General features: G+C 37.7%; 3 protein-coding genes across 8 annotated transcripts; 1 reads left to right on the top strand and 2 right to left on the bottom strand.

Annotated features, from left to right (window-relative positions):
* Window positions 1-5,406: 5,406 nt before the first annotated feature.
* Window positions 5,407-14,549, bottom strand: LOC136255511 (afadin- and alpha-actinin-binding protein-like). Of its 2 annotated transcripts, none has more exons than XM_066048297.1 (12): window positions 14,342-14,549; window positions 14,016-14,168; window positions 13,407-13,543; window positions 13,084-13,141; window positions 12,869-12,979; window positions 12,149-12,253; window positions 11,155-11,258; window positions 10,909-10,963; window positions 10,770-10,865; window positions 7,644-7,725; window positions 5,751-5,822; window positions 5,407-5,524 (listed from the first exon to the last, which is right to left on the bottom strand). In XM_066048297.1, the coding sequence occupies exons 2-12, from the start codon at window positions 14,154-14,156 to the stop codon at window positions 5,502-5,504; spliced, it is 984 nt and encodes a 327-aa protein (XP_065904369.1). In that variant the 5' UTR covers window positions 14,157-14,168; window positions 14,342-14,549; the 3' UTR covers window positions 5,407-5,501. The 2 variants fall into 2 exon arrangements, with proteins under 2 accessions (XP_065904369.1, XP_065904368.1); XM_066048296.1 differs by having other exon boundaries at window positions 7,644-7,728; window positions 14,342-14,541.
* LOC136255514 (histone deacetylase complex subunit SAP18-like) lies at window positions 14,397-18,158 on the top strand. The gene is made up of 4 exons (XM_066048303.1): window positions 14,397-14,557; window positions 15,481-15,530; window positions 15,987-16,043; window positions 17,815-18,158. Exons 1-4 carry the CDS (start codon window positions 14,459-14,461, stop codon window positions 18,095-18,097), a joined length of 489 nt encoding a protein of 162 aa, XP_065904375.1. The 5' UTR covers window positions 14,397-14,458; the 3' UTR covers window positions 18,098-18,158.
* LOC136255512 (Fanconi anemia group C protein-like) lies at window positions 17,716-23,222 on the bottom strand. Of its 5 annotated transcripts, XM_066048299.1 has the most exons (10): window positions 23,104-23,222; window positions 21,742-21,806; window positions 20,259-20,355; window positions 20,044-20,208; window positions 19,906-19,995; window positions 19,801-19,856; window positions 19,644-19,743; window positions 19,442-19,584; window positions 19,046-19,144; window positions 17,716-18,999 (listed from the first exon to the last, which is right to left on the bottom strand). In XM_066048299.1, exons 1-9 carry the CDS (start codon window positions 23,191-23,193, stop codon window positions 19,072-19,074), a joined length of 879 nt encoding a protein of 292 aa, XP_065904371.1. In that variant the 5' UTR covers window positions 23,194-23,222; the 3' UTR covers window positions 17,716-18,999; window positions 19,046-19,071. The 5 variants fall into 5 exon arrangements, with proteins under 5 accessions (XP_065904371.1, XP_065904373.1, XP_065904374.1 ...); XM_066048301.1 differs by lacking the exon at window positions 23,104-23,222 and adding an exon at window positions 21,855-22,252 and having other exon boundaries at window positions 17,718-19,144; XM_066048302.1 differs by lacking the exon at window positions 23,104-23,222 and adding an exon at window positions 22,285-22,376 and having other exon boundaries at window positions 17,719-19,144.
* Between the last annotated feature and the right edge of the window lie 28 nt (window positions 23,223-23,250).

The raw sequence follows: 23,250 nt of genomic DNA, 5'->3' as shown, positions 1-23,250 counted from the left end.
CAATCAACCTCAAAGGTGTGGATAAAGTAGCTCATCTAATTTCCAGGGTGGGATCATTTTGTGAGGGTCAGAAATGTTATACCACTGGCTTGAAAGGAAAGGTATCTTTTACTCGCAAGAAAAATTCATTTACAGTGCAACTTGAGGATCCTTAGGTAATAACATTTGCAATTCCAAAGAGTTAGAAGTACTTGTACAATATTAGGTCACTGAGGCAGCTACTATCTGAGAGATTGGTGGTGGGAGCTATGAGGCTTCATATGTTTGTAAATTTGGTGTAAGTCATACTGTGTCTGTACAAGTGGGAGAAGAGCCTATTCCTGGGAGTCCATTTAAGTGAGATGATATCTGTAGTCACATAGTATATTGAAAATTATTATTTTAAAAATGAAATAGGGATCCAAGCAACGGCATACAGTTGTACACGCGTGACTGTTCTATTAGGGTGACTGCTTTATTAGGGTCTCCAGGGATGTGGCATAGTGTGTCATCATGATCAACCAAGATTGCATTAGTAGGCGTGGTTGAATGGGTGTGGTATTAAACCTATCGTGAAGTTACTGGTATCTACTGAGCATTAACGCTTAAACAAGTTTATGGCGCCTAAATATGCTGCTCAAGGAAAGTGTTGACAGTACCTCAAAGTGCATGAAGAAGGACGAAGACAGCCTGAATGAAGATAAAAGGAAAGACCAGGTACAGAGGGCCCACGCTTGTTGGAACTCCAAAAGGCACATCCCAGTGGTGAGTTTGTTATTGTGGCGTAAAATGGTGGCCATGCACTGCTTCGTTTGGCCTCCAGCCTTGCAACTGGCTGGCAGTCAGACAAAAAAGTCAGCACAGTAATCCTGGTGCCACTGGGAAGAGCTGTAGCTACTTTATTTCCTGCCGTACACCATTGTAACCAATAACGTTCAAGCTCTTTATCCTTCAGTAATAACCAACAGCTTCTATCCACTGTACATGGGATTCTTATCCACTATAGTGTGACAAGCCTCTAAACCTCCACGTGTACTGATGCCTGAAAGCGAGTGTATAACGACAAACAAGCACCGTGTACCCTTGCTCCTGTTGTTTAGATAGCCTCATAAGACTTTTCTTTTTGAGCTATTTCCTCCTAGGTATCTCCATTGTTCAGTTCATCACTTCCAACTACCACAGCAGTCAGGGAGAACATTTGTAGAAAGAGAAGAGTAACATACCAGATCATAGCAATGTTGACACATTGGAAGATCCAGACATTTGATTCTTGGAATTTCTACTCTATTTGGTGTAGCATGATAAACGAGCTAGCATTTTCAGTCATTTCAAAAAGCTGACTGGTTTCCAGAAACCAGTGAAATTCCTCTAGAACCGTGCCTGACAGCAGGTCTTTCCATCTTCTTTGTCCACATAAACGATTCATAATGGCTGTCATTACATAGCCACTAATCCATCATGGTTAAAATTACCTTAAACTGTACAAAGGACACGAATTCCAAGTGGTGACTTCCCCATGCATGTAATTATGTCCACTGGGAAGGGTGCAAAGCTAATCACTAGAGCAACATGCAGACTGCCTCTGAACGTCATGTGCAAGTGTTACTGCAACATAAGAAACAACTTGGATAAAGACATTTTGTCCTATCGAAGGAGCCCAAGAGCCCAGGGTGTGCATATTTGTTGCAATGGTTGGCTGTTTATTTTACCAATGATAGCTATCTCTTGCTTGTTAGGAGAAAACATTTAAACCATCTAATGCAGTGTAGCTGTGACAAAGGATGATGACATTGTCATAGTAGACAGAGACAATCATGATATAGTGATAACTGAGGATATTTGGTCAAGCAAGTGGAGATAGTAAACTGAACAAACCTGTAAGTGTAGCTGTATAGGTCAAGATGTGATAGCAGTCTATGAGTTTGACTACTATGTGGTGAAGAAGTTTACTCTACAAGGAGTCTATCTATCAAAGTTTGGCTGCTATGGCAGTGGAGATGGTCAATTCAATCATCCTCAAGGACTAAAATTTAATAGAAAGGTTTGTTAAATGTTGTGGATGTTGATAATTGCAGAGTTCAAGTCTTTGATAACAAGAACCGTGACACATTTCTATTTAAATTTGGTTCCAAAGGACCTAATCCAGGACAGTTCAGGATCCATGTTACATTGCTGTGGACAGCAGCAATCAAGTATATGTGACTAACTTTAATGGTAGGAGAATAAGTATGCTTAGTGAAGATGGTCACTTTGTTAAGAAGATCAGCTGTAACAAGCCTATTGTCATTTATCCCAATGATTATATAATAATTGATAGTGATCACATGTTCACAGTGTTCAGCCCCACCCACCAGTTGATTACTAAGTTTGGAACTAAAGGAAATCAAAGAGGACAATTTAATGACATCAATGGTATAGCAGTCAACAGTGTTGGTACTATCTTTGTTTCAGAGAGTGACAATCATCGTCTTCAAATTATTATCACTTGACATTTTTTATACTGCTATAACGCAATTGTAATTGTTTTACATGTACAATTTCTATATACACCGAACCTGTATTGTGAGTATCACATACATAATACAGTAATTACAGTTGACCTATTTTATGTAGCGATTGCAAAATGATGATTTAGCCTGTCTTAGGTATCTGTCTTTGAAATTTCGATGTCAGGTGATAAAACAATGTTCATTGGTAAAGCATTAGCTACTCTAGTATACACACATTTTTGCATTTGAGTATTTACAAAGCTGTGTTTCCTGGTTTAACATTAAATCTCATACGTGAATATAATCTCTCCTTTTTAGCCCCTATATCACTTACCTACAGTGCCACTACATTGATGTCACAGTTGTGTCACCATTAGAACACTTATGCACCTCTTAAAATATTTCACAGAATTTGTTAAAATATTTTACAGAATTTTAAAATATTTTACAGAATTTGTTGTAATTTAAAATATTTCACAGAATTTGTTAAACTATTTTACAGAATTTGAAATATTTCACAGAATTTGTTAAAATATTTCACATAATTTTGTTGTAATTTAAAATATTTCACAGAATTTGTTAAAATATTCACAGAATTTGTTGTAATTTAAAATATTTCACAGAATTTGTTGTAATTCAAGGTACTGACTAATGATTCTAACCATTGTAAAGCTGATTGGTAGTTTGGAATGCCTCAATTTGAGCATAAATATTTGAGTTGTAAAAATTAATGTTGGCATTATTTATTAAATGCTATCCCACTAGGGACCTGTGAGAAGGCTAAAGCCTGTGAATACAGGGAGTCATAAACATGTAACTGAAATGTTGAAGAATGCAGAAAAAAATCCCAGACCCAGTAGTGACTTGATCCCCAGCAACATGCAGTCTAGACATGCGCCAGAGGAGCCACAGCAGCCAGGATCTGTAATCTTCTCTGCATTCGACATTAAAGCTGATTTTCCAAAATCCGGTCAGAAATGCAGAGTGAGCCAATACAGCAGGCAACAAAAAGTTATTATCCCTGAAGGTATATATTGGAGGTTGTCAGCACTCATAGCATAATGAAATCTTTAATTTGTCACAGTATCACATGAGACGATCATGTACACATCCATCATACAAATCCTTGTAACTTGTGATCACGTGTAATAGCTAGATGTGTGAAACACTGACACAAGTTAAAATAATTGGTAAAAGTTAATTCTACCCATTCAGCTGTTACATGTTAGTGTAGCTATTAGGTGCTTAAAGATGGCAAGTGATGTAGAGGATAAAAATTTGTAAATTCTATATAATTATACCTAAGCATCAACAGGAGTACTGATGGGTGAACTGTTGAGTGTAGTAACATGTGGGCACCATAATTTATTACTTTCTGTTCAAGTATTTTGGTAAAAGCTTTTGATTTGTGAAAAATTTTCTTTATAATGGTCTATAATAGTTTGGACCTTTAGCTAATGAATGGCAACTGCTGTTCTTCCTTGCCATGCACAAATATAGTTCAGAATAATTAACAAAGGAAAAGATAATAAAAGATGTTATAGTTGAGATGAAATTCTGATGAAGTTTAATACATGAAAACTAGAAGTACTATAGCAATCTCCTGCTATATTCTGTGCCCTGATGAGCTACCCCTCACATCCACAACTTTCTCTATTACACTATACTTGTGTTGTAAATGTGTTAATTTTCATTCCACTGAAGTCACACATCAAAGATAAACTGACTAGTGGAGTATATGATAGCTAAATGGCCCAGGGAATGGAAGTTAGACAGCATGAGAAATCTTTGCTGGATCAATTGAAAATGAATCCATTTTGCCATACAAAATTAACTTACTTGTTTAACATTTATCTAGCCTCATTGTTTATAATGTCACATGCTTCAGCGTGGGATAGAAGGTGTGTCATATAACACGTAGAATGTCACTGTTATCAACACTTTGATTATTTTGCAGTTGTCATGTTATGACAAGTGTTTTAAAGTGTGGGATAAAAGTTGTAGCCCATACCTGCACTCATAATAAATACTTTAGGTTTAAGGAAGAAAATCCATCCCTCCTGGAGGAAGACTGAGTGTGGCCCCGACTAGACATTGGGTGACCTGCAGTTCGAATCCTGGGGTTGGAGGGATTTTTTTCCTTACTTTGGCCCCTTTTCTGTCAGTCAGTAAGTCAAGTCATTAGGTCTAAGTCCCTGAAATTAGGTTAGGTAATCCTAACTTCAGTGCTGGTCACTGTAAAGTGCTAATAATAATAAATAACAATATCCTACTTGTAGCAGGGTGAACTACAATGTATACTAAACATACAGTGTACAGGTAACTAGTGACATTGGTACATCTTACAGGCTTAGAGAATGATATTGTCCTATATCAATACTCATCAATGATACATGTACAGCTGTCAACACAGCATATAGGCGACACCTCGGTACTAATATGTGCTCCTACTAAGAAGCATTTTAATGATAAGATTTTGACTCTCTGCTCTAAACTGTGTAACCTATCTCCTTATACAGTATAATCATGACTAAGATAAAGTTTTTTTTAGGATTTTAGCATTGCATTTGCTACTCTAATAGCCGCAAGAATAGTGGCATGAGTGCATGGCCACTATACTTCACATGATATTCCAATATTGGATTCTCTGTATGTAACATATAAGAAATGATACAGGTAATAACAAGACAAATGTATATGTATGATATAATGTTAACATGTATTAACAGGCTTGACTAGGCCACCTTTTGATGACTGGGAAAGTGACCTGCACACTCTGCAAACAACCGACCCTGAAGCTGTCACTTGTATCTCTGCTTTCCTTTTATAAATAGCAGAAGTTTGCAACAGATATTTATAATTAAAATGAGTTTGTGAGTGAGCAACATAAAGAACTATAGAAATATACCTAAGCAACTATTTGTTGAACAAACCAGAATAAATGTGAAATAATTATTATTGAATTCAAGAATTACACATAAATACATTTGAATGATAAATATATTTACATAAAAATATAAACAGTTGAAAACTTCATTTGACATCTTCTGATTGCCCTGTATGAAGAGATAAATGTAACATAAAATGGAGAATTTGAACCCAGCAAGAACATATTTGCTATGGCCAGAGTTCGTGTTTGTATGAGCCACACATGTATACCCCCCCTTTTACAGGTCTACAGAAAAACTCACCAGAGAACAACTATAGCTAGCCACAAGAAAATGTTGTTGTTAATCAACTATCCACCATGTTATTAATGTTGCTATTTAAAGAGCTCCATACCTTCTTTTAATCTTAGATGTCTAATAATCTCTTTCAATTTTTCTAGTGACTCCTTTAGTTCAATTTCAATTCCTACAAAACACGTGTGCAGTAAAATTATATTGTACTAATGTATTACTGTAGGTTGACATCTTAAAACAATATCACAGGGGTGCTGCATTAGCCAAACCACTAACAAGTGGTATGTATACACACACACACGTACACGCACACACACACACTATGTGTGCACACACTGCACGTACATATGTACTTATGTACAGCATACAGAGATACATCTATGCCAAAACAGTCAAGCTGTGGGGAAAGGTGTAAAATGTTTGGGTAAAGAATCTGTGAAATCAAAGTTGGTGTCCAACTGTGATGTTGGCATGAACAACCGCCACCTTTGATATGACCTAATTTTCACTTTAGCTTTTGGGGGGATTGCACCTTTTTCATTTCATAGCTAGGCTGTTATGGCATATATATCACTTCTGTTTGTATTTGAAAGCCCTAAAGTTGTCCTTTCTACAGAAACAGCAATCAATAAACAATTTATTGCTTGCATATTGTTCATATTGTTATTTCATAAACAGGTGACTGTTATATTAGAATATCTTAATCGTACATTTTTCGCACATGGTTGGCTTTTGCATTTTAACTCCATGTGCCAAATTTCAAAGCAGTTGGAAAACGTATTTATATGGTAGTTTTTGAAAAATCAAGAAAATAAGTGAGAGCTCATATTTCAAGAATACTTGATGCAATTATGCTCAAATTTGGTGAGTGAACTATTGAAGATGGCATAAACATTGTCTCAAGGTAGCACGATACTTCCATAGATGGGTAGTCAAGCATGTGAGTCATTGCTGAGTAGAGTCATTGCTAAGTAGTTAAACTGACATGAAGGACCACTATGGTAGCACAGCCCTACTATGAGTAGCACAGCCCTACTATGAGTAGCACAGCCCTACTATGAGTAGCACAGCCCTACTATGAGTAGCACAGCCCTACTATGAGTAGCACAGCCCTACTATGAGTAGCACAGCCCTACTATGAGTAGCACAGCCCTACTATGAGTAGCACAGCCCTACTATGAGTAGCACAGCCCTACTATGAGTAGCACAGCCCTACTATGAGTAGCACAGCCCTACTATGAGTAGCACAGCCCTACTATGAGTAGCACAGCCCTACTATGAGTAGCACAGTCCTACTATGAGTAGCACAGCCCTACTATGAGTAGCACAGCCCTACTATGAGTAGCACAGCCCTACTATGAGTAGCACAGCCCTACTATGAGTAGCACAGCCCTACTATGAGTAGCACAGCCCTACTATGAGTAGCACAGCCCTACTATGAGTAGCACAGCCCTACTATGAGTAGCACAGCCCTACTATGAGTAGCACAGCCCTACTATGAGTAGCACAGTCCTACTATGAGTAGCACAGCCCTACTATGAGTAGCACAGCCCTACTATGAGTAGCACAGCCCTACTATGAGTAGCACAGCCCTACTATGAGTAGCACAGCCCTACTACTATAGAATATTAACAAGCTAATTAGTCTTTATACAACAATAATCTTAGAAGATTAACTTTATTTGTGCAAATGATCCAACATGTGCAGTACCACTCAAACACAGCATTGTCTAGCGAGAGTGTGAGTGATTTAAAAACTTGCTATTTAAAGGGCGTGGCACCTGTTTCGCTCGATCCCAAACGAAATGGGATGAATACTTGTGAATGAAACAGGTGCCACGCCATTTAATTAGCAAGTTTTTTAACCACTCTCACAAGACAACATTGCATTTGAGCGGTACCATAACTATGCATCTGTCCTTGAAAAACAGTCATTGGCTTCCACAAAATGTGCATGCATATCATACACACTCCCAGTGTACACAGGTACTCACCTACTCTTACAACCTCATAAGGCATCTCAAAGTGAGCAGCCTCAATAACAACACCAGCTTCATCATCATCAACTTCCGCTGACTGCTGTACAAGAAATGACTTTAGTATTACTGCAGTGTTATACTAACTTGTTATACTAACTTATAGAGTTGCAATATTAAATTTGGAACACTCCCTCTTCCAGACACTTTAGGACTACATAAGAGTAAATAATTTCCATTATTTATTCTTGATAGCTACAAGTGTTTGAAAGGTGTTCAGTGTCCACACATGTGTTAGACCATACAATATATCCTATAGTGGCCTATAGCCACTTTATGGTACTTACAAGTATAATGAAAAATTAGGAATTTTAAGGGATCATAGAAAAAAGTAAGGAAATAAATGAGGTTGCCTGCACCTGCAGATATACTAGTGAACATTTAATCCCTAATTCAATACCCATGACTGAATTAGGGATTAAATGTTCACTAGTATATTTGCAGGTGTAGGAGACCTCCCTTGTTTCCCTGTACTTTTTCTGTGATCCCTGATCGAACTTAAAAAATTCCTAATTTGTAACATTATTATGACCGGTAAACTGCATCGAAAGAAAGGATGGTACCAGACTTAATGTTTTCACCTGAACGTGCATCTCAGCTATCAATTACTGACTCTAAAGTGAAGTGGCGCCTTTACATTTTGCTTTCAGCTATGTTCAGCTCATTACACAGCACTACAAATGAGGAACAGCAGGAGAAGTGCCTCTGCAAACCACAAAACTACAGATGATTCGTGTGCCTCAACTATCAATTACTGACTCAAAAGTTTATTGACCTTTACGCTTTGCTTTCACCTACTATCAGCACATTACACAGCATTACAAATGAAGATGCCTCTGAAATCAATCCAGTCACCATGGAAAATATGGATGATTCCTGTTTACAAATGAGAAGCCATGTATCACATAACCACAAATCGACTGACACCTTGGACCGTCAGCAAAACGAAATGGGACACAAAGGAGGACAAAGGTAAGTCCATGATGCGTGCATTTTATGTACTGTGGTATGCCAAAAGGCACATCTATGGAAGAAGTGACATCAAATAGTGAAAAAATCAAGTCTGTATCCTTAGCTGTTATTAAGTTAGACTTATCTGAAGGCAGGCAGGCAGGCAGGCAGGCAGGCAGGCAGGCAGGCAGGCAGGCAGGCAGGCAGGCAGGCAGGCAGGCAGGCAGGCAGGCAGGCAGGCAGGCAGGCAGGCAGGCAGGCAGGCAGGCAGGCAGGCAGGCAGGCAGGCAGGCAGGCAGGCAGGCAGGCAGGCAGGCAGGCAGGCAGGCAGGCAGGCAGAAAATTCTATTGCATAATTAAAAAAAAAAAAATTGCAGCAACCCCCCCCCCTTTCAGGGTTGTACTGAAGGCACTTTTGGACTAACCAATACTACCAAGGTACCAGGATGGAATTGTGAAGCTGGTTTTTGGGTGATATTTTTGGCCAGAAAAACCCAAACCTCCATACTACCATATTGTATGATTATTACAAGTAACTGATCCTGGCATAGCCAAATCGATATAGAGTGTAAACATTTTAAACATACACATTACATTACAACTAGAGTATACACTTCAAAGAGTAATGTAATCATCAAGTTAGTGATTGCTTAAACAAATTTTAGCATTAACTGACTGTTTTATTAGAGTTCAAGGGTGGTGTACTATTACAGTATGTATACTGGAGACATTTTAGTGCCATGCAAATATTTTTTCTCTTTCAGTGGAATGCATTTATTCAAACACTTTTGTATATTTGTTAGCAATGGCTACTAGATACTGTATATTCTAGATACCTTTACTCAGGGGCAGTTCTAGAAAATTTGCTGACTGATTTTGAACTCTAAGGTACAGTAGGAAAGCAGTTTCAAAAGTGGGGTCCATTCTCAGTCACTACAATTACAGTCTATTTAGCTAGAACTATGAATATATTCATCCTGTCAAATGACTAATCCTACCATTCTGGACCTATACGAAAGGTTTTATGCCTTATACTGTATTGTGCAGTTGCAGAAGTTATCATTGCAATGATAATTATTCTTAGAGGCACTTAATTCAAGGCCAACTCAGCATGGTCCACGCACTAATTTTTGGCCTGTAAATGTTTCCAAGATCGAAATACTCTAATAGAGCAGTCATGTATTCTTATAAAGCAGCACTTAAGTGCTGCAGTATACTGGTCTAGTGTTGGATTAATAACACCGTAATATTTATGGTTAAACAGCTTAAAGTATCAACTGCTAATTTATCCAAAGTGCACTATATTTGTTATTTCAAGAGATACATTTGCTGGTATCATTGACATTGTCCTGGCTTTTGGCTCTACAGCTTCCTAAACATAACATCAGCAAACCATCAGTAAGACTGACCAACCCAATGTTTTAAAAGTGAGCCGGCCCTGGCTTAATTAAATGCTTCAAGGTGAAAGAGAAGCAATTAAAAATCATTATTTGGTGGAGAGAAATAATTTATGGCTTTTAATCATTTTAATAAGTAAATAAATCTGGTTTTACACGTAACTGTTAGATTTTTTTTATCAATTATAAAAGGCTAACTGGTTTCCGAAAACCTCCTAGAACCATGCCTGCCCTTTCAAGCTCATTGATGACTGAATTCCTGGTGACAACACATGTTACAATTTAACCTTACAGTACACAGAACTACTTATATCTAAATACTGCCATAAGCTAAAGAACTATGTTGTTTATGTTTACATAATAATACCCGCAACAAAGTTACACATCAAACTCTGAAAACTTAACAAACAACAGAGTCCTAACAAAAGATGGATTCAGTTATCCCAGAAACAGGATCTTTATGGGTGTGCTTGTTTGAGTACTGATACATCTTTCTATAAAACGTACAAAACAGTTTGTAGCTAAAGTGAAAATTTTATTCTATGATACCATGTTATCATATGGACATGCATATATACCGGGGGACATTAGGGTAAGACCGGTTCCTCCTGAGGTCTTTAAACAGCCAATCAAATCAAATATAGGTTAATCAAGTGCTATACTTTGTACACATACACTGTACTGCAAACACGCATACGCACACACACACACACACTTGCACATCAATTGTCCTTACAGCATTGCCATTTTGTAAATCACTTAACGTTGATTTGAATTCATGAAGTATGTTTTGTAGGGACTCTCTTAAAGAGGAATTCTCTGATAACAAATCCTGTGACAGAGAAATGATTATAGTAACTACAGACAAACTGTACCTTTTGCTTTTGTTCAAAACTTTGCATAACTGCTAGATTCATATCACCTTCTTGACTATACAAAACACAATAATATAATATTGATAAAACGCTACATGTGTACACACTCATGTGCGTGCGCGCACACACACGCGCATGCATGCATGTACACATACGCATGCACACATACGCATGCACACATACGCATGCACACATACGCATGCACACATACGCATGCACACATACACACGGGAACATCACAGCTACCTTAGTGAAAAAGTGCTCCACGTGCTTCTCTTTCCATCCACTCTGGGAACATGATTTAGCATATTAATTCCAAGACTCTTGTCAGGATTTCGGCCTGATGTTACCTTTTAAAGTAAAAGAAATGACACAAGAGAGCATATATAGTAGGGACCACAAAAGTTGGTAATTTCCTGTTAAAAGCCAACCCTACAAACTGAACATGATGACACAGATGTAACTTTAATGTGGCAGTAGTTAAATGTACAAAACTTTGACTGAAAGTTGAACTTGTTAGTGGTGTTTGTATGACTACATAGCCTTATAGACAGAGGAACAGTGTTCAAACACACATACTAATTCAACTCTGTAATCTTCACCTAAGTGCAGGTGTATAAATAGTATTACACCCCAATTATGCTAATAAAATATACTGTAGTCCTATTAACAGTGTTATACATGCCTTGCAAGTTAGCTATGTGTGATATTTTACTGTGTGGTGACTGTTCTATTAGAGTATCTTGATGATTTTTTCATGCAGTTACTATTAGAATGTTCACCAAACATAGTCCGCACCTGTTAATACTAGATTATATACCTGGATGATATTATTGTTAAAATACCATGAGACTCAGTGGAGCCAAGGTTGAGTGTAATAACAGTGATATCATCCGAGTACATACCAGTGAGCAGAGTTTACAGGTACAGTATCAAACATGTTCCCGTTTGGGCTTCTGTTAGTGACACAAGCGTTCGGGCAGACTGTGTAGAGGCATAACTTTGTCTACTAAAGATAGCTGGTATGCAATAGACAATTATACAAAGTAGCAGTGTCCAGCTAGATATAATTTGGTTTGTTAGGGTGGCATAAAAGAGAAGTTGGTTGTATGCTGGCAGGATATAATTTATCTATCAATGCATGGATATACTTTAAATATCAGCCCAAAGGTCACTTGCACTACTACAATACATGTATATGACACATCAACAAGTATACAGAGATAGATATGTTATGTACCTGTAGTAATCTTTCTTTTAACCGCAAGTATTCCTGTTCCTTCTTCTTAATTTCATGAGAAAACTTAGTCTCCTTATGTTGCCACCGAGACTGTGACCGACGTGACTATGTGTACATGCAGGGATACATAGAGTATGATTTAAAATAATATTGGTATATTATGCTGTGAGCAATTCCAACACTATTTAATTGTACACACAAGCTGGAATTCATTCTTAACATCAAATTTGTCAGAGATGTGATATACATACTACAGTGAATACTGTACTTGTATTGCATGTCAAGCTGCAAAATTTTCACTTAGAACACTAGCATAGAATGAATAAATGAACAAATTTGCTAGAAACAATTAAGTCTCATAAAGGTTGTCTGGTGACTTTGGTCCACTTTCTTGAATATTGCTACAAATGTGCTTCTTGTGCTTGTTCATGTTTAGAACAAACTTTCCAGTGCTCAAAGGAGTGTTACTTTATAAAACTCACTATAGTGTGACTAACAAAATCATGCTGATTTAAACTTAATGAAAACACAACTGCACAGTACTAAGCTAGTTTTTCAGGTATGCATGTGTATACTTTAATGATATGCACTTCCTGGGCCAAGAAGTTGGACTAATGTCACCAGACGACCTTAAAGTGATTAAGCAAGTGGGCAGCTGGGAACGAAACTAGGAAAACAACAAGTCCCACGCCCAAAATTTAGCTACAATATATTACGCACTTCTTCTTCTTCAGCTTTTAATTTTGCTGATAATGCATTCATCTTCTTGTTAACTTGTCTCTCCTTCTCTACCAGCATAGCAACCTCTGACTGTGAGGCCTCTAGTTCACCCTGCAACATGTGACCACAACCATATAACATGAAAAGTATGTCACAAAGCATAAACACATGAGTCATGAACATACAATGGATTACAGTAACATCTACATGGTCACCTTTACTCTGTTCAATGATTGCTGGTACATGGTGACATCACTATTAGCTCTGTGTAGACTATAGAATAGGACACAACGATTATTAAAGTATGCTAGTATGTAGTATATAACTACATATTAACTGGATGAAAAGATACAGTAGTTTGGTGATTCTTTTAATCAGTTCAATGATGTTAATAGTTATGCATTCTGTTAGCATGATGTGTTCTAAATAATGTTAACAAATACAATTATTATGTGTACCCACAACTACATGCTTCTTTAAACTATTATAGTATTCATTCTCTAATAAAGCAGTCATTACACATAATGCTGGTCACTACCTTGCTTCCAGGTCATCTCTTAATGTGATCAATTTCTGATACTGTTTGAACAGCTCACCGAGGCATTGAATAGTGTTCTCAAATGATACACTTCTGTCTTCATCAAGGAGAGATGGAAACCCGAGAGATGTTAGCTCCTACATGTGCACAACACACCAGACAATGCACAGGATGTTTTAAATAACACATAAAAATACAGTTGTAGCTAAGTTTTGCCACTATTTAAAGAGGAAAACCTCTTCATTGCAGCAAAAATGCTTGGATCCAAAGTGAGAGTTTGCACAAAAAAAAACATAGGTAGCAATGGAAGGCTCATGGGATCAGCAACAAGCTTAAAATCTTGTAGGTTGATCCTTGAAATCTTTCATTCCAGATATTCCCAGAAATTTTAACATAATTTTCCCATCAAAGGTCTTTTAGATGTCCAAAAAGCCTTGGAAACCTCTGTGAAACTTGTCACAAATCTTTGCTAATATATGAAATCTCGTAGGCGACGTTAGGTACTGTAATTAGGTGGTTGCTGACCCCCTCGCCAAGGTTGTTGATCAATCATGGCTCCTTAATTCAAACAGATTAACGAAAGACAATGATATTCCAATACACAGTTACCTGATTAAGGTATGCAGTGTTAGTGTCCAAACTGACATTGAGGCCACGAGCTGACAGACTGACAGGAGATGAGAAGTCAATAGATTCATCAAGTGCTCCAATTTCGGTACACTTGGTAGGTGTACCTGCTGATTCTGACATCAAAGTGTATTACTGTAAAATAATAACAATTGTATCCTGTACTCAGTAAACAGAGAACCGGATAAACTAGTCCAACAGGGTTGTTTGATTTTATAAATTTTGGACTTGATGAAATAAGCTATATTCACCTTGACCTCAAACCACTTAACACACTTTTACATTAAATCATACAATTAGAAACTTACACGTATGTAACGCAGAGTCTAGACTAGGGATCGACTGGACTGGAGCTTCGCCACTTTTTAAATATTCACGTGACACTCTCGTGCGCAAGGGACAGGGTGAAGGAGCACGTGCACGAGATGATGGCCGCGAAAAGTGATACTCCACCGAAGCGGATAGATCGACCAGTGATGGATTCCGTCGCGGTTGACCCTAACTTCACTGTGGATAGGGAAAAGGTGTGAATTAGAGAATAACGTAGGCGTTTTATTCTAATTAGCGTGCACCAGCACTTGGATGTTTAGACGCCCTCCATCAGTGTTGTATGCCCATGTGACATATTGTAAATGCTGCAATGCATAATTCAATGTGCAATACCTATTTGTTGTCCTAGTCTGGCAGCGTCCGCTCTTTTGCAATTAGAGGATTCAGTAAACTTTAGGATCTGGTATATGGTACTTGTGCTGCTACCACTCTAGTGGTAGAGCCAATCAAGTATGCTGTGTGCAATTTGAAACCACGTTTGTTTTCCGGTGACACTAGTACTGTATACTATGGTCACCATACTCTTACTTTATGTGAAGAGGCAGATGCTGTCAGACTAGGTTGTCCAGGGAAGCCACATCTGCATGCTTGTTTTAATATAAGCAAGGAATTTTGTTGGTAACTTGTACATGTACTCAATTTGTTGAACTAACAAAAATAAATGTTCATTTTGGTATTGTAGCAGTAGTATATTTTTTTAGAACCAGTAGTATATTTTTTAGAACCGAATAGTGAATAGTTCTTGTGATTCTAAAGCCATTGCAGTTGTACTTTATATAACATTTATATTGTGAGTGGCATGAATACTGAGCTATGTACACAGCCATACACGCAAGGACCACAGCATTGTAAGTGAAATCAGTCAAATACAACTTCCAATGGGACTCATTCTGTGGTACTTCTGTGGTATACTCTATTAGAAATCACTATTTGTGTGGTGACTTTAATATAGAAAATGCCAAATTTCAGTTTATGACATCATGAACTATGTTTAGGTAGCTGACCTGTTATGCTGTTAGTATAGCTGTTAGTATACATAGTTATACTGGTCAAGGAGTTCATTGTGTCGTATTATTTAGAGAGTCTTAAGTGTATTATATATACTGTTATGTTGTAGACTTGTCCACTGTTACTACGTGTCTTCTGTAATGCTGGCAGGCATCACAGGTGAGTAGTATAGATACCATGCAGTCTGTATTGTTTAATATAGTGCATTAGTTAAAGTCTAGTTTGCACCCACAGTTATACGGAATGTGTGCATATGTATGTTGTGTAGTTTCCTGCTTTAATTGTGGATGTGTGTAATGGCCTAGCTCAGTACAGTAGATCTTGTTTACTAGTTATGAAGACATAATGTGACCGGGTCTGCGAAAAGGGGTCTTATAGCCTTTCCAATTGTATGTACTTGGCAATCCATAACTTGACTTGTGAGTATGACATTTGGTCACTTTACACTCCTAACATAGCAATATTCCTGGATGTAATTTTAAGACAATAGGTTAAACACATGATGAGTTATGACTCAACAAACTTGGAAGTTTGGAAATGCTATAAGACCCCTTTTTGCAGATCCGGTCATAGGCTGCACTGTAATACTAAGTACACACTACCATTGTTGTGTAGGTTGGATGAGTTCTCACGAGGAAATGTACCCAGTAATGAACTACAGATATACACTTGGTGAGTTGTTTGTAGTTGGTTGTAATGTGTTGTACAATTAACCAATCTGTACACCTATGTTAGCTAGACTCACTACTAGCTAGTGTTTAGACATAACTACAATGTTGCGCATCTGACAGACATGTATGTAGTGTAGCTGTAGTTGTGCTTCACATACAGACTAGTGATGTGCGATATATCGAAAAAATATCGATATCGCGATAATTTTGTCGATATCATTATCGTATTGATTTTCGATACTGCTTTAGCAGATTTCGATATTTATCGAAAAGGTAATATTTTGTGATAATTATCGAAGAATATTTCGATAAATCTACAGCATTTAGTGTGTGATTGCGCAATCATGCTAGAAATGAAGGTTGGTTCTGTACTATCTAGCCACTTTAAAAACTTGTGTGCCAGTTTTCTAGGCTTATTATTAGTTTTATGCAATAGTTTGTGTGCAAATTGTATTTCAAGCATATTTATAAATATCGGCCGCCCACGCAATTACACCACCCACACAATTAAAAAATTATCGAAAATCGTATCGAAATTTTGATACTTACTCCAATATCGTATCAATATAATATCGAAATTAAAATCCTGATATCGCACACCACTAATACAGACATGTACATAATAAGATGATAACGCATGCGCACACAAAGTAAAGCCTACGGCAGCCGTGCAAAACGCAGCTATTGCTGCCTAGCAACCTAGTGCTGGGATGCCTGTGTACCCTTCAGGCACTTGTCCCTTGTGCAGGCAAATCCTCCTGGGGCAGGGCTAGTAACCCACAAGGGTCTCATGGAGAGAGGTCACAGAACCCAAACCCCAACATCGCTAAGCAAGACAAGGACAATTGAGCATTTGCTTCCCCAGTACTGTAAATACCAGGTACCTAGTAATGTTACAGCTGGGTGGGCTGCTTCCCCAGTTGATACCGGGTCCCCATTGTACAGCTAGGTAGACTGGACCAATGTGAGTAAGTTTCTTGCTCAAAGAAACAACACCAAAATTAGTATAACCAGGCATCAAACCTGGTTGGAACCTTTCGATTATCAGGCCTCGCACCCGCAACACACATAGTTTGAACTTTATAAGCGTGGTGTAATATGAGTGGGATTCTGTATAAGATACCTGTCTCGTGTAGCCAGATCCCATGTCCATACAGGTGTCATGTTGATTGGTTTCTATGGTCCTACTATGAGCTAAATCTGTCCATGATGTGTATGAGCACACTTGCAGGTACTACTGGAAATTTGAAGCACAATTAAATTATTATCTTGGTGATCAGGAAATAATACTGTGTTATTTATGTACTTGGTAAAACGTCAACTTGTTCTGCAAAACTGCAACTAAACTATTTCTGTAGCACAGTCCCCGCAAACTCCTAATGACAGTACCTGCTAATAGTAACATTTGTTCCCCAGCCAAGCTGAGATCAATGTTTGTTGTTACCATGAAGCAAATGGTGTACATACTGTACCATCTGTTGTACCTGTTATTCTGTTCATTGCAAAACACATATCATATAACCACATGCCTGAAAACTTTCAGGGTTTGGATATGTTTGTTTAACATTTTGTGAAGATGTTCTCAAGGATGCACAAAGGATTCACCACATACAAGGGTTTCTAGGGATTTGTGTGGTTATAACTATGAAACCATCAATATTTTAGCCATATAGCTATTATACATGCATGTACGAGTTAGTGAGACAATGGATTTTACAGTAATTTATTGTACGTATTATAGAGATTATACACTTGGTACTTGCATATTATAGGTTGGACTGTACCTTACGAGAGTTAATGTCACTAGTGAAGGAGGTTAATCCAGAGTTGAGGGCTAAAGGAACAATGTTCTCCTTTGCGACGATCTACCCTGACCCCAGACGTGGTGGCTACCGTCTCAAAGAGCTTGGCCAGACCATCAGTGGACGTAAAGGCAGCGACGACAACATCACACTTCAGTCCAGAAGGTTTCAGATAGGAGATTATCTTGATGTGGCAGTATCAACCAGACCAATGAGCACTTCTAGAAGAGACAGTAGATCCAGACCATACTAGTGTAACTATTGTTGTGTTGATGGGAACTTGTCATACAATGATTATATTTTCAGTGCCACTATCAATACTGTATCCATATAAGGCTTTAAGAATGTAATCAGGATGTATTGAGTGGTTGTTATGTGCCCAACCCCCTCAACATTCATGCACACGTAGCTTTTGCACATGTGGTTGAAAAAATGTAAAATTACTATACAAGTTCTACACATAATTGCTTGCAATTTGAGTGTTTTGTATACAACAGATTGTTAACAGCAAGGAGCTACCTATATATGTTAAGTACAAACATCTCCTATCCAATAGACAGATGTTAGTAAACTAAAGAAGACCTTATCAGGCTACTTGTGTGCCTATAAATGCAAAGCTGTACAGTTATGACTGGAATTGTTTACCTAATGATGTCTGCACCTACACATCTGGGTGTGCACCCCATCCTACGTATTCCTAGTACATATATTGGAGGCATTTACCAGTTTAGAAAGGAATTATTTACTGTGATGTTTATATCTGGGTGTGCACCCCTTCCGACTAATTATACAGTGTATTATCACATGTTGTTTGCAATTGAACATGTACACCTTCTCATTACAGTGTAGGCTGGCATGATAATCCTGTGATAATCTTGTACATTGTCGAGTTGGGTCATATCACCTGCAGGTGCAGGAAGTCAGTTTTTTTCAGCTAGTGCTTCATTGGGAAAACATTTTAGAAGCCTTGAACAGTACACTTAACCACCTGCTATACATACCACTATACAGTACACAAACACACTAGCAGGATTGTGTATCACTAACTACATTGTTTGTGCATTGTGTAACTTCTTTTTATTCACAACAATTTCAATGACTCGTATCCATCATCTTACAATAAAATTCTTTGTAGTATACTGCAACTAGAGTTTCCTGCAAGCTCATGTCCACCATTACAAAATGGTACTACTACAATCACCATCATAGTTGAGGTATTCCAGGATCCTAGACTTGTAGTTGATCAACGTCAGTCTCCTTCCAACGGTCAAATTCCACCAGAGTGATCCATACATCTGACCTGTTGTACAATCAACATAATGATGGGTAAATGTACAGGTTGAATCGTTAGCAAACGAAGAATCAACATCAAAGTAGGGGACTATTATAAATCAAATCACTGTCAAGAGAATAGTATGACGCAGCCACATAGCAAGCTATACAGTCAACTCTATAAGCCATCAATTTTTTACTGCAGCACTCCAATAGAACATCGAACAACTATAATTTGATGATTGTACTGTTAGCGTATGCATATATACTTGTAGTTGACCGAACAACACAAATAAAACACTACCACAAAATTGATCTTACGTACTTGATATTATTCCCATTGGTAACTAGTAACTGTTTAATGTGAGCCCACAACTGGTCATAATCACAGGTAGAGATGGTCACTAATTGGAGTAGTGGGTGTAGGTACGTTGGGTAATAAGAATACAGGGATAACAGGACTGGTTGCTAGGTAACAGCACACAAAAGTAGCAACATAGTTTTATCAACAGTTGCTACAACTGCACCTGCGAATGGTTAGAACCGAGCTCCTGCTTGAATAGATTGTGAAATACCTTCACCAGATGTGTAACAGTTTTAGCTCCACTACTAACCACAAGTTGAGCTCTATGAATGATAATGATACAATATGTTACCACACTAGTGTATTAGGTGAGTTATTACTTTAGTATTTCACGAATGTGGTAGAAGAAATGTGGACATGTACAACAAGCCTGTGGCTATTGTGGTACAGTCACTAACACACCCTACATATTTGAAATTTAATACCAGTTGGCTATTTGATAGTACATCTTCAACTTCTGAATCAGTGAGGTCACCGTTTGCAGGATGAAGCACTGGCCTGATTGTACACATGACCTAAATGAAGACGCATGGCACAGTTGTACACATCACACATGTGCGTACATGATTTTCAAAAGCTGATAATTCCTTCATCCACAGAGCCAGTTTTGCTTGATAACTCAACTTGTGAATAATGTCTTGTACGGAATGAACAAACTGAGGAGACAAGCCATGTTTGGCTGATCCTGGTGATGGAGCAGCAATACTACAACCCAACAAGGCCTCCACCTACACACATGCTACAATGGTACAATTCAAACACTACATGGACACCTCACTAATGGAGTAGCTTCATCATTGTTGATAAGTGAGACACATAATTCTGACACATCATACACAACTTCTGCCGGGATGCCTGCTGATAGATGATAACACCTGTGTATTGTATAAGGTATAATATGTGCGTGTGTGTGTATGTGCGTGCGTGCATATGTGCACACGCATGTGTGTGTCCCCCAAGTGTGGTTACAGTGGTACGGTACACATATACAATATACCAACAAGACACATGGACATATTGTTTGTTACTGTATGTTACATTAGTGATGGAGGATGGAAGTTTTCAGGCCTTCTATCTGCAAATGCACTGCTAATTGATTTGGGGGTAGCTACCACAAGAAATTCAAACATCACACAAATAAGGATCATTTTAACAGCTTATTGGAAAATAACACTTATATCAGGTAATCATGTCATAGAATAATGATGGTATATGACTAAAAATGACCCTATGTATTCTACTAAGGCTTCTGACATTGATAACTGGTTTGCTGATTATGCAGGAATAACAGCATGGCATAATCCTTTGAAGTATAAGGCTTCATTAGGATAAGATTGATAGGAACATAAGCTGGTACATCGTAACTACTTTTTGTTTATATTAACAATTTAACATTCATGTAGCTGACGACACTTATTTCAGTTTCAACAGACGGTATTCCCGCCAATTTGACATATCTATTTAAAGTACTAACTAGCCAGCACATGGGAACATGTATAGATGATATAGCTTTGGTTACAGCTAGGCTGTAAGAAGCAACTATTTCTTTTCAAATTTGACGGTTTACACAATACAATTGTAACATAATACATGATACCACTAAGTGACTGCTGGTTGGTAGTGATAGCAGCAACAATCACTGTTATTACACATTCTTTAGCAATCACAGACAGTATCAAACCCAAGTTTCTAAAATTAGCATGTTCACTTTCAAGAAACTGATACCAAAATCCTAATAGAACACACAGTGCACACATAGATAGATTTTACATACATTCCCAAAGTAAAATCATCACTAGTACACCAATGAAAACACTTCCATGCAACTTATGGGATAGGTGTAATGCGTATTATTACTATTTGAACAAAAACTGATCAATATAATAAGATTAGTGGCATGCCCAAGAATGTTTTGATGATGAACAACTATTGTGAATTCCATACAAAAGTATGGGTAGCAAATGCGGCTCTGACTATCACTCGCCACATGAACTACAGATGGGGCTCCTCCATCCAGTTGCTCTGTTATACACGTAAAGGAATCTATTCCTCTGGAGAAATCCTCGTAACTGGTCTATTTTGAGCGATTCAGTTTCCATGCATACCCTACAGTACATTAGTCACCGTTGTGACATAACAAAACATTATGTTTCCATTAGAGTGTTTTTCGGTTGTTAAGCTAGCACACATCCTTGCATCACTAGTATGTGTCAAGGAAATGACGACATACACACATCCAGATCAACAACAGATCAACTTACTGATCAACATCACTCCACACTCTTGATGATACATCATGTAACATTCCAGTAATGGACTCTATTATCTGTAACAATATACCTGTAGTATTAGCATGAGATTATGGGGGACTTACTCGTATTACAGGTCCTACCAAGTACATCTTGTATTAGCGACATAACTGGTACAAGTGGGGGATGTAATTGGTACAATGGGTTGATGTAGTGGTACAACTAATAAAATTTCTTTGCCAAATTTATTTTTTCGTTCAACTGTGCCACAGACAATATAGTGTTACACTACTACACACCACATAGGCCTGATAGTAAGCTTATTTACACAATAAATCCACCAAAATGGAAAACAATTTACTACCAAAATAGTTAACTATTTCCCAACACTTTCTTGTATGGTGCATAGTAGACAAGTCACTTCTCCAAGACACCTTATTTGGTAATGAATCTTAAGTTGTCTAATTAATAAGTTTCATTACATCCTATAAAATCTGATATTGAAAACATTCTATCGTTATTATGTACATGAATATATTATATTACAAATCAAACCATAAGAAGCCTTAGTCCTCATTCAGTTCAACAGATAGTTCAACACACAGTATTAGGATCATATTTCAGGCATACATTGACAGGTCTTGTAAAAGGAAGTTGATTTCATCACAATGTTAACATTAGCCAATTAGCAGTAGCTATTCAGTTTATTACCACAATACTTTTGGCTCTATCATAACAATGATCGAGTGAGTCACAAGTGCTGTAATGTGGTTGTAGCACAATAGACCAAAAATTTCTGCAAAATTTATTCTTATAATGAATTAGATTGTCACATTTAGAAGAGAATTTCCCAATTTGTTTTACAAGTAATAGGCTGAAATCCTTATAGTTTCAAGCAAAATTGTTTTTTAATTCTAACTTTTACTCACACCCCATATTATTCCTAACACAATGGTGACAATGTGTTTGGCACTTAAGCAACGAAACAAAGAATCAAGTGATAATTGAAGTTATCGGTGGAATCTCACGGGAGGCTAGAGATGGTGCATTGGCTCTGCCTGGCTTAACTAACCTATGGTCCACAAAATTATTGCACATTTAAAGGTGTAGGAGTCTTAGCTGTAAGTTATGTGTGGCAAGCTAGGTTGAGGTAAATGATGCATACAAGTACATGTTGTATCACTTAACAGCTATATATGGGTCCACAAATCTCAATATTATGTGTGGGGGTGCATGGTAATTAGTTACAGTCTCACGCCCCCTTATTTATAAGCGCTTGCGTCAAAAAAACTAAATCATAGATTATCTCGTAGATTATACATGACTAAATGCCCAGGAGAGAGGTGCGTACATGCACAAAACGTTACGCCTTACCTCGTGTGTAGCTGCTGTTACATACTGCGACCTGTGCATTCCGTATAAACTACATATCTTGGCTGATAACTCAGGCAACTCGACCGCCATTCACGCGCACCTTGTCCTGCAAATAAACGCCTACTGGTAATATAAATAAATTTATTA

The sequence above is a fragment of the Dysidea avara genome, chromosome 5, assembly GCF_963678975.1.
Source record: "Dysidea avara chromosome 5, odDysAvar1.4, whole genome shotgun sequence".
Taxonomy (NCBI): domain Eukaryota; kingdom Metazoa; phylum Porifera; class Demospongiae; order Dictyoceratida; family Dysideidae; genus Dysidea; species Dysidea avara.
Note: the sequence above shows the minus strand (reverse complement) of the source record. Positions and strands in the feature narration are given on the sequence as shown.